Raw genomic sequence first — 17,082 nt, forward strand, 5'->3', positions numbered from 1 at the left:
TCACAGCCAAAAAGGAAGCTACAAGTCAGGAAAGCATAATTAACCTTTAAAATGCTGGAAGGATGAAAAGTAAATAGAACAACTTAAAATAAAAATACGGATTAGAAAATATCGGTATTGACAGTGTCAGTATTCTCAATACTAAAACTGTCTTCAAAAACACCCTCTCTATTGAAAAGCAGTCATTTATCGTGGATATCCAAACAATTTAGAAGACATTGTACAGTAGGAACCATGAACCTGCATCTGATTATTTTAATGGCTCAACTGATCCTCGATGTTATGGTAAATGAGGACAGCTGTTATAGTACCTCTACTGAAATCTCATTACAACGAAGGAAAAACACCCACAAGGATCTTTCACTGTATTAGGCTATGATAAAGTATAAAAAATGGTTTATCGTGTGCTCTTAATACTTTAATTATATTTTCCAAAGCAGGTGTAGTAACTGATAGTCCTTAAATGCTAATTATCATATGCATTCATTAAACCAACATAAACCTTTCAATGTTATGCAACAATTCCATTCTGACTTAAACATATATTTTTAAATATCACATAATATTTCGTGTCTTCCAATAACTTCAAGATTACAAAAAAAAAAGATCTTTAATGTAATATATGTAATATTAGAACTGCACCTTTCAATTTTAATGCTCATTCAGTTCATTTTGGCAGTATTTCTTTGATGCAGCCTCAGGCTATAGGTAATGGAACATTACTCACTATGATAGCCAGATTTCTTCTGCATGGCAGTTACAGGGCAATCTTTATGAGCCAGAAGAAGCTGTTTCAGCTGTGCCACTTCATTTCTCAGCAGGGTGACTTCATTCTAAAGGAGAAGAAAGTTATGTACTTTACCAGGCTCAAACTACATACGTTTTGAAGGTAAGCTTTAAGTTTTATAGGATTTTCAGTTGTTCATTTAGGGGTAGCTGAAACACAAGCAGTTTCAATTTGGTATATATTGCAAATAGATATATATTTATTTTATCTTAGAAAATGCAAATATTAGCTGAAACTTGGCTAGCTTTGTTACATTTACTGGGAAATGCCTGGGTTTTTTTAAAAAATACAACGTATGTTTTTCAGTTTGCAGAGGCAGAGTCTACATATAGTCTCATTCACATGATCCAGCTACTGTGAGACTCTTCTGGAAGGTTTTGTGATGAATTCTAATCAGAGTAAACCTACATTTAGCTCCACACACTTTGTCACAGCCAACATTAAAAAAAGGGAAAAAGAAAAAAGAAAATCCAAAAAGCCCAAAGCAGAATAATTTTTTAGTGACTCTATTTATAATTGGACTTGAAAAAAATCTCACGTAGTGGAAAATAATTTAACAAATATTGGTTGATCTGCAGACTGATTTTTATTTTGGCAGCCACATAAACATGGTCTCTGAAGGAATCATTGATAATTATGACAAAATCCAGAGATGTCCGCTTGTGTCGCTAAAGCACAGTGCAATCTAAGAGACAGCTCCTGCACAATCCAGCGCCTGGATTCATTTCCAGGCTCTGCCTTTCCACTGCTGGGTGACCTTGTGCAAGGTCATTTCACTGCTTTGTGCTTCAACTTGCCCATTTGTAAACTGGAGAGCTGCAATACTTACCTTCCCTGGAAAGCAGCTTGGCAACTAGAGATGAGGAGGGCTACGTAACTGCATTGCATGTGACAATCCAAATTAAGGATGGTATGGCACTCTGACAGACCCATTTTTACTTTGTGGAGTAGAAAAATATTTATGAATCAAATTATCTGTAATGCTTTGTGATCCCTGTATCTGGACACAATATGTGTTTTTCATGGGTTATTTTATTTTGAATATAAATCTTTTCTATTAACACTTGGAGTTACTTTGAGTAGAAGAACCTTTGCATATTATTGTAATATACCACATATGTGACATAATTATTCAGTAAATACTTATGTTACTGCATTTAGAAGCAAGTTAAAGAAAAAAAAAAAACAACAGAGGAAAACTAGATTGCATTGGAAATTATCTGCAAAATCAACTACAAGAAAGTCAACCTATTTACTTGCAAGCAAGAAATAAGGCAACGCAGCCAGAGATGAGATGAGTTACAAGTTAAAGGATTCCAAAAGAAAACAATTCTTCCAGAACAGAACTTAGAAGGTTTAATTACACTAAGTAACTGAAGTATCAGACTGCTCAAAGAAAAGCTCCTCTTTTGTGTTCCCTCTATCTCCATTTAGAAGACAACAAATTTCAAGCCTTTGTACCTGCAAAATCCTCTTAAGGTCTCCTTTTCTATTCAGTCCTTTTATGTGTAGAATATCCTTTAGAAACTTTTTATTAAAAGCAAAAGCTGGAAGATGCCAAAAATCTGACTTCACAGACATTTGTAATGAAAGAAAAATGTGACTGCAAACAAAAAGATTTGCAATGATAGAAACCCAACCAAAAGCCCCACGAATTCTACCAGGTGGCATTACACGTCCTGAAACGTTAGGCTGTTAAGAAAGCACAGGACTACTGCCTCCAGCTCTGTCTGCCCTTAGTTCACCATGTTATTTACTGGGGAGCCACAAATCTTGATACCATGCAGGCAGCTGCACAGAATTGACATAGGTTGGCTAGAAAAAAAACCCACATTGATGGTTTTGAGACACCTGATAACCTACAGAAGGGACAGTGTCCAAGACTATGAAATATAGTTCTGTTAGTTCAAAGGAGCTCTGGCAATCAGGAAAAGGTTTGCAGAAATTTTCTCTTATGTCTCCCACATTTTAAGGAAGAATTTATATACAGACAGCATATGTAAGTATGAAGTCGCTGTTCATCTGTGGAAGTAAAATTATATGTTTATAATACAGTTTATAGCTCAATGTCAGCTGTATTAAAAATATTAAGACCACTGCTAGCATAAATACAAAAAGCAAATACATTATCTTACATTAAAGCAAACTTCAAAAACCTGGATCAGCATTCCTATACAAAAGAGATTGAGGTAATTTCTAGAACAATGGTAGCTGAATATTCCATAACAACAACACTTGTGCCAACAGTACTACATACAATGCACACACCACTCGTGACACTAGAACAGAGTTCCCTCTGCTAGACACATGGATGGGGAATGTCACAGAAAGGCAATCTATGGTTGCCATTTACTTATTACCAGTAAGAACCACTTCTAATTGGTAAAGGGGGCTGTTTAGAACCCATTCTTACACATACTGCAGTTAATTATTTTGCTTATGACAACAGCAAGTCCTTCCATCTCATTCAAAACATGTGAATGTGTGGTGATCATCTCATATGTGGTTAACATGTTGAAAACAGGCTACCAAGAAACACATGAAGTAAATACTTTTAAAAGGTAGTATGAACAAAGATTATTTCAGATTTTCACACCGGAAAGGTTCTCCTCATTAGTGAGATAGAACCAAGTGCAGGCATCAACAATTCTTTAAAGAACTATGTAATATAGCTCACATGCTGTTGAGAAGAATTTCTATGTCCCTGCACTCCATCCTTCCAAAGATGCCTTCCCTTCTGCATTCTTATGAAGGGAGGACACAGCGTATGACACATTCTTCTGTATCTGCCTATTCCTCCCTGCATCCAAAATGCAGATGTAATAGTGGGACCATGGGACCACATTAGCCCTTAGTCAGCATGGTGTGGGACAACACTTGTGATATGTTATTACTCAAAGTATCATCAGAGGCAGGTAAATGTGGCTTCTGGGGATAGGGGACTGCCTGTGGCTGAGTTAAACAGCATTCTTCCCATTTCCTTTTTGGGCAACTTCCTCTATGGGAAAGGATCTTTACTTCATAAAGAAGTACTTCTCATACTTCCATAATTTAGCCTTCCTAAACAGCTTCTGCAGCATCAGTACAAACCATCACTCAATTGCTGCTCACTGAAAACCCACTGGGACCTCATGAGGATGACAGACCATTCTTCTAAAGCTTCACCCTCTAAAATTATTAGAGCAACAAGGACCAAATACAGAACATATAATGCACTTTGGCACCTGATCCTGCAATATGGCTCAGTGGCCACTGTGAAAATGGTCAATATCTTCTTATATCCTGCAGGATTGTGCAAGGCATAGAGCCACAAGGTGAGGAATAAAATTTAAGATCAATAAACAAGTCAACAATTAATAGAAAACACAGTTCTTAAGAATCAAAACAGTAAATAACCTTCAAAATATTGGAAGCATGAAAAAAAACTTACACAGCAGAGCCCATAATAAAGACAGCTACCTAACCTACATATATTACTGGTGATGTAATAGATGGAAATTTTCCCTTAAGCAAATATTTGGAAAATACTGCTTCAAAATGAAGTTACCTTCAAACATTTAAAAGAAGAACTTGACAGAAGTTAATATACAGAAAAAATAAATACATCAACCATGTAAACCTCTTCAAAATTCATACATACTGTTAGTGAGCTTCCAGTCATACAACCCTTCCCACTGACAAGGGAGCCTCTGACACAGACATTACAAGGAAGCCAGTAACAGCACTGAACAGTCAGAAGTCTTACATGAAGCAATGCAGTGCAGGCGTTTCGCTATGAACCTGCTTTTGGAAATGTGACATCTTGGGAACTTCAGCTGAGCGGGCCACTTACACATTAAACTAAATATGAACTACTAACCCAAACACAGTCTATAAAGCTGCATTAAGGGAAAACTCCAAACTTATTAAATTTTCTATTAAATATAAAGTAAGTAATCATGGGTCATTACTGCCCACTCTGCTGATCAGCTGTGTTAGCCTGTCAAGTTATTATTATGGAAATACAGAATTGATTAATGTTTTCACATAAAGCACAGTGTAATTATTTCTCTGCTATCCAATTTTCTTTTCAAGTTTTTCTGCTCTTTACAGTTAACAGTTTGCTTTTGGTAGACTGTAAGAAATTGAATTCATTATTACTGAATTAACACTTGGAAATATTTTGTTTATGGTACTTCTGTGATTATTTTGTTATAAAACTTGGTATATAAATGTGAAAGACAGTACACATGATACCAAACATTACTTTCACTAAATATTAAATTATGGCTGAGTTTTTTCATTCTCCTTCCCTCCTTTCTTTGATTACTTAAGCTACAATGCTACATCTAATTATGTAATTAATGGATTTAATTGAGGACTGTACATTAAATGAATATGTCTGAAGACTGTGAACAGGTGTGAGAAGAACACATATTTGCAAGAAATTTAACTAATGCTTGTGGAGAGTGCCATGATTCTTGGAACACAGGAAATCATTTCATGGTGTGTGCTTAGGAATCTTTTACATTTCAGGGTCTGGGATGCTGAGTATTTTTAAAGACAGGAACATGAAGATGACTGTATTACATTCACTGTAACTCTGATTACGTGATAAAAAATAACCTCAACATGCCCTACTTTCCCATTGATCAAATTGTGATGTTTTCTATACCAAACAGTACAAGAGGTGAGTTTTCATAGGAAGATGATGATCTGTGAATTTTACTCAGTGAACAGCTCTGATGAAGAAAAACAAGTGACACTTAAACATATCAAAATAAGTCTCACTGCATTTTCTAAATGAATGCTTCATAGTTTTTCCTTTCAGCAACTTTCAAAACAAAGCTTTTAGACTTTTTATTTTGAAAACAATAATTTCAGCCAATTTTTTATGTGCTGCTGGAAAACATTAGGAAAGTATGCTTTAACATTTAATAGTAGTTTAAACAAAAGGGTAATGGATTGTTCTATGGGGGAAAAGTACATTCACATGATGACTTTCTGAGATCAGATGAGGTGGAAAAGTGACCTGCAACATACACTGGCCCTACCCTCTTACAGCACACTTCATCTCTATAGCATTTAGGTGCTGCTGGTAAAAATTTGCAATGCCACTGCTGTACCCAACCTGTGGGCAAAAGAGGCCTTCAGTATCCACTGATGTCAACCTGGCACGTTTCATGAGCATTACAATCACTTCAAAGCAAAAAAAGAGAAGTTGAAAAGAACCAAAGGAAATAAGCCCAGAACTTACTCAAATAACCCAGGCCATGGTACAAATTAAGAGCAGGAGTGTTCAAGATAAGACTATTACTTTGCTTATAAGTGTTTACTCCAACACATTTTGTCATCTCAGTTTAGAATCATAGCCTGAAAGTTACTTCAAATGGAACAAAGAATAGAAGGGTATAATCCTTAAATTTACACATCTTGAAATAGGAGTATGCTCTTATCCTGTAATTTTACTGGTATATGCAACTAGTTCTGAATTTTAGGCCCAAGCTGAGCCACCAGTTATAAAACCATTTATAATTCAGATTTCATGCAAAGTTTTAAGCTCCACTGATCAAGGATCACTGTGCAAGAACAAAAAAAAAAAAAAAACTTACTAATTTTTCCTTGAAATAAAAGATATACCTGTAACTGGCCATTTAGTGAGCTCAGGTCCTCAGCTTTTTTCTCCAATGACTGCACCCAGACTTTCCGTTTCTGCCGGCACCTGGAAGCAGCAGCCCGGTTCCTCTCCAAGAATTTTCTCCTTTTCTCATCAGGGTCTTCATTGGCAGCTCTTCTTCGCCGACCGCCTGTATTTGGTGTTTGCGGCGTAGGCTGAGCTGGTGATGCCTGAAAACAGCCATAACTTAACCTACAGCTCTGGTATAACCAGCCAGCAGGTCTTGAGAAAAGCATTCAGGGCATTTCTAAATGCATTCAGGTGACCTTTTTTTTTTTTTGAAAGCTGTGCCCATCTCACAGTGGTATTTTTAAAACTTTTACCTATACTTACTCTCCTGATCATCTTACATTAACATATTGCATCCAAAATAGCTTTCAAGCTACATTTAGTAGGAAATGAATTTTCTATTTTTGACTCTTCCCACACACATAGTCACAACTGAAAAATGACACAATTGCTTATGCCCACTACACAGAAGCTGTTTGACAAATGCTGGCAGTGCTGAGACTCCCTGATCCCTGGATCTCCAGATAGCAATTTCCTACTCATTCAACTGTTCCCCACCACTGAGTAACAAATTTCCTCAATCTACCCACATTACATGACAGTATCAAAATACTTCAATACTTGAAATTATACATTATACTCATTTCACAGTTGTATACAGACCCTAGACAAAGATTTAACAAAATATAATAACAATATAATGGGGTTTAAAATCCTTTAAAGAGATAAGATAGAACATAACTGTCCACGTGACATTCACAGGTGCATCTCTACATTCAGTCTCGCACAGCAAGAAAGTTTTATTTTTAAATTAAAAACCCCAAACATGTACCAGCTGGCATATAAATTTGGCATTAATTCTAAATAGCTAAGAATAAAAAACCCCTGGGAACTCAAATCAGTGTTTTAAGAATTAAACACTTGCTATTTTTGATTAATACTAATTGTAAAATAACTCTAGAACAATCAAACAGCAATTTCCATCTTGAAAATTCTGCTATGTGATATTTTGAAAATATTCTTTAGAAAATGTCAAGGCAGTATGGGAGAACAGCAGCTTGAGGAAAGAGATCCTTTTAAGATGGGTCACTTTTTTCTCCTGTTTTATTCCAAACATATTTGTTTGGATACCTTATTTGATTTCACTGGCCAGGGTAAGAATCTGAGGCTTTCACTGTAGATAAGTCCTGTCAGTTCTGGGCAAAGTATGTAGCTTTTACAAAATTACCATTATGCTACGAATTCCGAAAATAACTCTTTGAGATTTTTATAAGCAGTTTGAAAACACATTCCCAGAGGTTTTCAGAAATAGAACAGCTGCAATCCTTCAGGATTCACCAAGAATATCCTTCCTCCAGCAGCATGCCCACTTCCAGTCTGACTCAGAGGTTTTGCCTTTTACTCCCGTTCTGATCTATTGTCCCAAAAGGACAACAAATCACACCTAAAACCAGAGCCCCCCCCCCCCCTTCCAGAGCCTGAGATGATGAAGTACCCTTAATGACACAGCTGAAACTCTTCTGGGGCAGCCCAGAAAAGATCCTTCAAGCAAACTAACATAAGCATGACAAAAAATGAACATAAGCACGCAATAAAAAAACGTTAAGCACATTTACGATATAAAATATAATAAATATAAACCAGGTGCAACAGAAACACAAAATAAAAACACTTATTTTTTCAAATACATATACTGACCATCTGTAAAAAATTCAGCTACCCCAGAATATCCTAACAACGAACTTCAGAAATCAGGACTTAGTTCTAAATTTCAGCAGATAGATACTATCTGATTTTGAAATCATCATCTTGGATAATTGATTTTAGAAGCGTTTAAGAACATGTAAGACCTGTAAACATTTTACCGCTATAGAGCTATTGACTAAAAGAGGAGTCTTGTAATCTCTATTTTACAAACTAAGGGTATATAAAAATATATCTATTTGCAAAATAAAAGGAGAAGGTAGGAGGCACATGCCCACTCCTGTCATACCGGTGTTTCAGTTGTTGAAGTTGCAGGCTGTTGGAGCGACTGTGGTCGTGGTTCCTCTGACTGAGTCCTAACCAACCCACTTGCATGTCCCTTGGCAGTATCTCCATTTGTTACCTGAGGGTGCTGCTGGGTCAAGGCTGCTTTCAATCTCTGAAAGCAGAAAATAAAGAAGAAAAAGAAAAGAAATATTTTATCATGCTAGCTTGAATGATTAATCATTTATACAAGCAGTTACTTCCACTTTGGAAACAAGAACTCCAACTCATAAACAGGTGTTTCTTTTTACAGGCTTTCAACAGTGACCTATGCATATACCTAAAAAACAGGGGGTCAATTTCTGCAATCATGACAATAGCAATGAGGTTTACATAAGATCCCAGAAAGGGAAGGATGGTAAACTGTATGGAGAAGTAAGCAGAAAGCCTCATCTGTAGTGAACTGTGCCCACAAACAGATGAGTGGAAGGCCATAAGCAGTTGCTGAATCTCGCAGTATCAGAAGAGTAATGATGACACATGAAGGAAAACAGGGAACAACCGGAACACAAGCATCTTTCCACTTTAAAAATTCTGGATTTCTCTATCTCTATTCATTTTTTAAATAGCTTGTTATGTCTCCACTAATTCATGGTCTTTACAAATACTCACCTCTGCAATCCTTCCTATGGGTAATTAGATAAAAGCCAAGATCTTTGCTGAAACATCTTAATGATGCACAAAATATGAAGAAGCCTCAGGTTATATGTAAAGATTATTTATGTAGAAATATGCAAGATAACTACTACAGCATGCTACTTTGCAGTAAAAAACTGCTAAAAGGTTTGATGTTCTTCCTTTATTGCAAACAGCCACTATGAAGAACAGTAATGTGCAAGTTCAGCTGTACATAATACACCCAAGAGTTACTGACAACGTGATGGATGATTTTAGAGCATTTTACTGACTGCCTATTGAAAAACACTTCATTCAACTTTTAATGAAATCTATTAAAACCGTAATATAATATATTCTATTTAAAACTATTTCTTAATCTCAAGTGACAAAGTGTCCAATTTCAGCAGATAAAACAGCTTGTAATTACAGATTCTTTCTTGAAATTCCATGAATACTGCACAATTGATCATTAATTTTTTTTGGTTTTACTGAAGAATTTACCTTACTAGAGAAACGGTGTTAGAAAATGTTTTTCTACTGAGTACCAGATTTTTTAAGAATCCAGTACAAGTTTAAGAGAAGGTAATTGATTTAAACATGTAAGTTTGTGGATATTCTGCTATCTTCTTGTAACATCGTATTTTGAAATATGAACAAAGTGTCACCCATGTACTAACATTAATAGAATGTCTTAAGAATACTAGAGAGGCAGCATTTGGCCAGCTCAGAATAAACAGAAAACTTTGCACCTATTTATGTAGATAATCTGTATAAACTGTACTACCCAATGTCTCCTAACAATCAAGTCAGTGAAATCAAGTCTCCTACCTTCCATGGTGACAGGCTTTCCTGGATCCTATGCTACAATTAAAACAACAGATTGCAATTACCTCTGTCAAAACTGCAAAATATTTTCAGGTCTGAAATATAGCAAGTTACCTTCAACTACATGGATTTGGTAGCACATAACCAAGCACCAGTAGGTATCCTAACTGAGGGCTACAAAGAGAACCAAGAAACTCCAACCCTCCTATACTGGCTTGCTATTAAGGAATCTTTAGCCAGTGACTCCTGTAGTAAGTCTATTCTGTAGAGATTGCTCTGGATTGAATTAGCAGCACATTACATCAGATGGGAACCATTCAAGTGCACATGAAAATTAGAGTTAATCCCAACAGCTAAATGAGCGGTTCCTCACCTCATTTACTGTATCAACTTCATAAATTTCCCAGAATGAAGAAGACACTTCAGAAAATTGTACAAACCAAATTTACTGCAGTTTCCAGTGCTCAACTTAAACAATAAAAATTCAGGACAGCTGCAAGCATTAGGGCAGTATACCAAAAAATTTTAAATATTTAAATATTAAAAAAAATTAAGATAATTTAAGATAATATGTCCATAATTTTTAGTATATGTACAGCACTCTGAAAACCCTTAGATAGTTAACACACTAATTAAACTAAAGAACTGACTTGTACCTTCCTAATAATCCTTGGAAAAACAAGCTAACCAATACATTTCAGTCCCTGTCTCTAGCAGGCCTAAGTGTTTTCTAAATGTCTAATTAAAATTACTAAAACCAAACTCTATGATCTACCTGCAACAACTGCAAAGTTGATGACTGATGATTCCTCTTTCTCTTTAAGCAATCCTGGTGTCTAAATTGTAAAATCTTTTACACAACCACTACCAGGACTACCAAGTCAGTTTTTAAAATAATACTTTCTTAAACAAACTAGCAAGTATTTAACACCAATATGACACTAACCTTTCTATATGTTATTAACGTAAGATTTTTTGCAGTGTATTTTCATTTATGACTTGCATAACTTTAAAAGTATTTCTTTTATTGTAACTTGCTGTTAGGCAGGACATGACAAATTTTCATCAGTCCCAATCAAGAGAGCAGTGAAAGTACAAATCAGTTAAAGGGTATGCTCTCTTCTATTTCAAGCTGTCATAGGTGAGATTTCAAAATTACCATCTCAAAAATGATGTACATTGGGTTTGCATGGCAAGGTTTTTTGTAGGGGTGGGTGGCAGGGGTGGCTCCTGTGAGCAGCTGCCAGAAGCTTCTTCCTTGTCTGAGAGAGCCAAGGGCAGCTGGCTCCAGGACAGACCCCCGAGGAGAGTTTGTGGGAGCCAAGCCTGTTCAGCCTTGAGAAGAGGTGACTGAGAGGAGACCTCAGCAGTGTCCCCAACTATCTGAAGGCGGGGTGCCAAGAGACTGGAGCCAGGCTCTGCTCAGAGATGCCCAGAAGTAGGACATAGGCAACAGCAGGAACTGAAGCACAGGAAGCTCCAGGTGAACATGAGAGAGAACTTCTTGACTGCACAGGTGAGCAAGCACTGGAACAGATTGTCCAGAGAGGATGTGAGGCTTCTCTCACTGGAGATAGGCAAGAACCCTCTGGATGCAATCCTGTGTCATCTGCTCTGGGATGGCCCTGCTGGAATAGGGGGTTAGACCAGATGATCACTGCAGTCCTTTCTAACTTGGCTCATGCTGTAATTCTGTGAAGAGTGAGAGGAGTCCTCCCCAAACAGAGGAGGGAGCAGCAGAGATGTCTGAGGAACTGACCACAACCACCTTTCCCCATGGCTGCTGGGGGGCAGGAGGTAGAGAAGAGTTAGGCCCAGGAAGAAAGGGGGGAAGGTGTTTTTAAGTTTTGGGTGTATTATCCTGCTCAGATGTGACTAGTAATAAATGAAACTGATTTCCTCAAGATGAGTCTGTTTTGCCCATGATGGTAATTGATGAATTTGCACTGGGCCATGCAAACAAAGTTAGACTTAACTTTACTTACTGTAATACCAATATTTAAACATTATATCCTGTAAATTCATAAGTAAAGAAACTCCTTTTGAGTATTACATTGTTAAATGTAATGTACTATGAAAACAGGAGTAGGAAATAATTAGATTTAATTTCAAATTACGAAGTTTGAAAGTTGAAATTAAAGTAGTTAGGATTAAATTATCCACAAATGCAGAGACATTGTGAAAATCCAAGGAATATTCACAGATTTTCACAAGGAGATTTCCAGCTCATGTGTTTAATAAGTTTGATATTTTAAAAGGTAATGCTGGAGTAAAATACTATATGGGTGTTGTGCTTCTTGTGACAAGTTACTCCAAATTTAATGAGAATCTCATTTTTAACAATCAAGAATATAGAAACATATATTAGAATAAACATATATAAGCATTTTTATGTCGGGCAACTTGATGACAACCAAGGTTTTTTGGTATTATTTGGTTATAAGCAAACTAACCAGATAGGTTAATAGCTTTTAAAATCTTGATTAGCAAGGTTTTATCATTCATGTATATCCTTGAAAACAAATCCTCACCACATCTGTCAAAATTTGGTAGGACTAGATCATTCCATCAAGAGCTCACAGAAACAAGATAATATACTCCAGAAACAATTTGTGAAAAACTCAGATCCATATTTCATATCTGCCACTAAAGCTCATCAGAGTAATAACCCTCCTTCTCCTGGGTGTTATCCTACCATCTGCTCCTCTATTACTTATCTTTATTTTGCAACTAATTAACAGCATAATCTTCTAAATTCAGCAAGTTAATTATCATTATTGTGGTCTTTGCAGCATCATCAGTCCTTATGAAGTCTTGTCTTTCCACCCCCAGAGAACATATGAAAATGAAGTAGGTTGTGAGAGGGTCTGTTTCTTTAGAGTAGGCTCATTAGGTGTTTGCTGATTAGCTCGGCATGCAGAGAGACAGGTCAGAAGAATTCTGCTGAACACAAGGTCCCATGCCGGGCTCCAGCAAGTTAATGTTGGTTTCTGAACATTTGCCAAGCTGCCCTCTGTCACTTCTCAGTAGAAGCCTCCTGCAAAAAGTCTATGGTTGCCTACTGAGTGCAAGGTATTTTTCAGATTGTGACAAAAGGTTTTGCACGGGAAGGAGGAGACGGAGGGAAACATTCCATATTAAAGCAATTCTGAAATTCTTCAGAAACTTCTGCAATCCACCCTGAAGAGTCTGAACGCTAAGTTTGCACCCACAAGCTGCACACTCAAAAAGGATGTTGTACAGCTGCAACTCAAGGCTCATGTTCCATACACAGAAAGCATACAATTACAGATCTTCTCATAAGAACATCAGAAGCAATTCTACAGTTATTTAGAATCATGCATCCTTATCTTAGCGAGGAAGTTTTACGGGGGTTTTGAGGTTTTTTTGTTGGTTTTTTTTAAGACAATTATTGTTTCTACTTCTAAGCCTCTCTAAAATACCACAAAACTGACATACATATGATTTTACTTAAGTAAATGAAAGTTTCTTTAGCACGCTGACAAACATGGAATCATGTCAGAAAAACTGACAATTTATATTAAGTGTGTCACAGAAATCTGAAACTCATTTTTACTCCTACTGAATGTCATTCTTAGTACAAGATGTAAGAATATTTCCAAAATAGTAGAAGTAAAAAATAAGGTTGTGTCTGAATAAAATCCCTAGTAATTTTGTACTTCAGTTCTACAAGCAGTAGAGAAAAAGGATCCAAGAATATTCAAAACTATAGTAACAATGCCTTTCACAGCTGTGAATGGACCAACTCTGTTCACTACAATAAATTCAATATTGAGGCAATAAAATTAAAACGCAATCTGATTTCACGCAATTCTTTCACAGCACTGAAACACATCAAGCACTGTATATTTCTGTGGTGAAAGAGACTCTAAGACTGCTTAATGCACTTCTTCACTTAATGTCAACTGTTTCAGTTGAGAGCCTCTTGCAAGAATGTCACCAATCATAAGGATTTGGCTTACTGCACATACAATTTTAAAATTTTTGTCTGTCATCATTTTTATGTATTCCTTTTTTTATTACTATTTTTTCCTCCCAGTTATTTGTCCTTGCAGCTTGCATATATTTTTCTATCTGTTATTTCACTCAGTGAACCTGTTCCCACATACAACTGCTCCTCTATGGAATTCATACAATCATTTAATGTCAGGCAACTTGACCAGTAAGCAGAGAAAAGAGCACTTCAGCAAAGAACAAACAGAGCTCGAGAGGTGACATCTCAGTAACTTGCTTCGCATCAATAACCAAAACTGCCATGCTGAAGGAGTTTGACACTTCAGTCTGAAAACTTCATTGAACATAGAAATAAATACACAGTTTTGATTATTATGCATTAAACTTGGACACCCCTAATAAAAAGCAAACCCTTTCAAATGCTGTAAGAGAGATCATTTGCAAAAGTAAGAAGTTTCCAAAAGCTGTCCATTGGGGGAAAAAATTCTCAGCAAGTGCTTCAGTTCCTTTATCCTTAAAGGGTTGTACGACTTCCAGAACAGATAAAGAAAAATTTAAACAATGCTATAGGAAGCATGTCCACTACCAAAGACATCTCCTGCCAGTTATTTTAAGTTTTAGATTTTGGAAATGAAAATATCAATTTATTTACTAAAGTTCATTCATGAAATTATAAAGAAGAAATACATTTCTTCTTCGTACAATTTGGCAACTCGTAAAGAAACAACAGGTATTCATCAAAATAAAAATGTGTTCTTCTCATGTTAATAATACAAATACAGAAATGAAGTTATCTAAATTCATATTTAAATTTCAGAGCATTAGGAAAGAAGCACTGCAATCTCTAATTTGACTTTTATCTAACTACTTCTCACGTTCACTTTAAAAAAAAAGTTCTACAGAACAGAGCCTTTTGTAAGCAAGTAAGAGTGAAATGAATGCTTGCAATGAGGAATGTAATCAGAGCACAAAGTTCTCTTCTTACTATAAATCTCTAAAATGTGTTAACTCCTTGAAATATGCAGAAATAGCCTCTGCAAAGAAAGGCACAAAACACAAAAGAAAGTGCCTGGTTTGTGCCAAGTACTTCATCTGAAACAAGGAGCCATACCTTCCATACAGGACAGCTCCAGATCTGATAACAATGCAACAATTTGGTGCTATTTCACATTGAATTTACTACAACCAGATTTTCAGGAATTTTACTCAATCTCTGAAGTTATTAGATCTGTGTCAACTTCGACTACCTTGAAATAGTATTGTGGTATGATAGCAGAAAATGCAGAACACCATAATAGCAAGTACAGTCCTTCAATACTGGAGAGGTTCAAACAAACACGGTCAAAACCAGATACAATAAAACCGTTCAGAGATACAAATAAACCATGTTAACTTTGCATCCCATACAGTACTACACTTATTTAAATACCCAAGGAAGTTAGTTAGGAATCTATTCCTGCATGTTTTTTGTATTTGCTACATATTCTATTCTTACATTTGATAATGCAATACGAAAAAATCCATGAGATTGCAAGGTCTGTCTACAAAGAACAACAAAAACTTTCCTCAAATAGTAAGTAAGAAATAAAAGCAACAGCCAAAAAAATTCCAGATATCTATACTCCTGGGAATGTTGTGAAGGGAACATCACAGCTTCACCCCCTCATCTGGCCTTTTGTTCAAAATACACTAAGAATACTATGCTGACAGACTTCATAGGTTCACAAAATTGTTTAGGCTATAAAAGACCTTTACGATCAAGTCCGACCATTAAGCCAGAACTGCCGAGTCCACCACTAAACCATGGCCCTAAGTGTCACATCTCCATGTCATTTAAACACCTCCAGGGATGGTGAATTCACCACTTCCCTGGGCAGCCTGTTTAATACTTGACAACCCTTTCCAAGAATAAATTTTTCCTTAACATCCAAGCTAAACCTTCTCTGGTGCAACCTGAGGCTTTTTTCTCCCATTCTATCAGTTGCTGTTTAGAAGAGGTTGAGTACCACCTGGCTACACCGTGCTTCCAGGTAGTTGTACAAAGCAAGGAGGTCCCCCCCAAGCTTCCTTTTCTCCTGGCTAAACAGCCCCAGCTCCCTCAGTCACTCTTCAAAGGACTTTCTCTCTAGAGCAAGAGACTCTTCACCTGCTCCACTGCCCTTCTCTGGACACGCTCCAGCACCTCCATGTCTGTCTTGCAGTGAGGGGCCCAGAACTGAACACAGAACTTGAGGTGTGTCTCCACCGCTGCCGAGTACAGGGGAACAATCCCTGCTCTGGTCCTGTTTGTCACACTATTGCTGATTCTGATACAACCCAGGATGCAACTGGCTTTCTTGGCCACCCCACCACTGCTGGCTCATGTTAAGTTGGCTGCTGACCGCACACCCAGATCCTGTCCCAACAAGCAGCTTTCCAGCCACCCTGTCCACAGCCTGTAGCATTGCCTGGGGTTGTTGTGACCCAAGAGCAGGACCCAGAACTTCACCATGTATAACCTCATAGAAATGGCCTCAGCCCAGGGATTCAGCCTGTCCAGTTCCCTCTGCAGATCTTTCCTACCCTTCTGCACACCAAGACTTTTGCCCAACTTGGTGCCATCTGCAAGCTGACTGAGGGAGCACCCCATTCCCTCATCCTGACCACTGATAAAGATACTACGTAGAACTGGCCCCAACACTGAGCCCTGAGGAATACTGCTTGTAACTGGCCACCAACTGGATTGAACTCCATTTACCACCACTTCTTGGACTCAGCCGTCCAGCCAGTTTTTACCCAGCAGATTGTATCTGTCTAAGCCACGAGCAGTTTCCCCAGGAGAATGCTGTGGCAAACAGTGTCAAAGCCTTTAGTAAAGTCCATGTAGACAACACTGACAGCATTTTCCTCATCCACCATTAAGTAGGTCACCTTGTCACAGAAGCCAAGCAGGTCAGTCAAGCAGTCTGCCTGTCACAGATCCATGCTGGCTAGATCTGATCCTGGCTTTTCTGTGTGTGCTATGATGATCAAGATCATCTGCTCCATGACCTTCTTCAGCACAGAGGTCAAGCTGAGAGGCCTGCAGCTCCCTGGATCTTCCTTCTAGTCCTTCCTGAAGATGAGCCTCACATTTACCAACCCCCAGTCACCTAGGACCTCCCCAGTTAGCCAGGGCTGCACTGAGCTGCTTCCCTAGCTCCTT

The 17,082-nt window shown here is 37.4% G+C and overlaps 1 protein-coding gene across 2 annotated transcripts in view; it reads right to left on the bottom strand.

The window, feature by feature from the left end:
• The window catches only part of ATF2 (activating transcription factor 2), a 49,250-nt gene that overhangs the window by 15,819 nt on the left and 16,349 nt on the right, over positions 1 to 17,082 (bottom strand). For both annotated transcript variants that reach the window (XM_038143035.1, XM_038143034.1), the window contains 3 exons: positions 8,446 to 8,595; positions 6,407 to 6,613; positions 728 to 833 (listed from right to left, as the gene is read on the bottom strand). In XM_038143035.1, coding sequence (XP_037998963.1) covers positions 728 to 833; positions 6,407 to 6,613; positions 8,446 to 8,595 — 463 coding nt within the window. The remainder of the gene's footprint in view (positions 1 to 727; positions 834 to 6,406; positions 6,614 to 8,445; positions 8,596 to 17,082) is intronic.

The sequence above is a fragment of the Motacilla alba genome, chromosome 7 (assembly GCF_015832195.1).
Source record: "Motacilla alba alba isolate MOTALB_02 chromosome 7, Motacilla_alba_V1.0_pri, whole genome shotgun sequence".
Classification (NCBI taxonomy): Eukaryota; Metazoa; Chordata; class Aves; order Passeriformes; family Motacillidae; genus Motacilla; species Motacilla alba.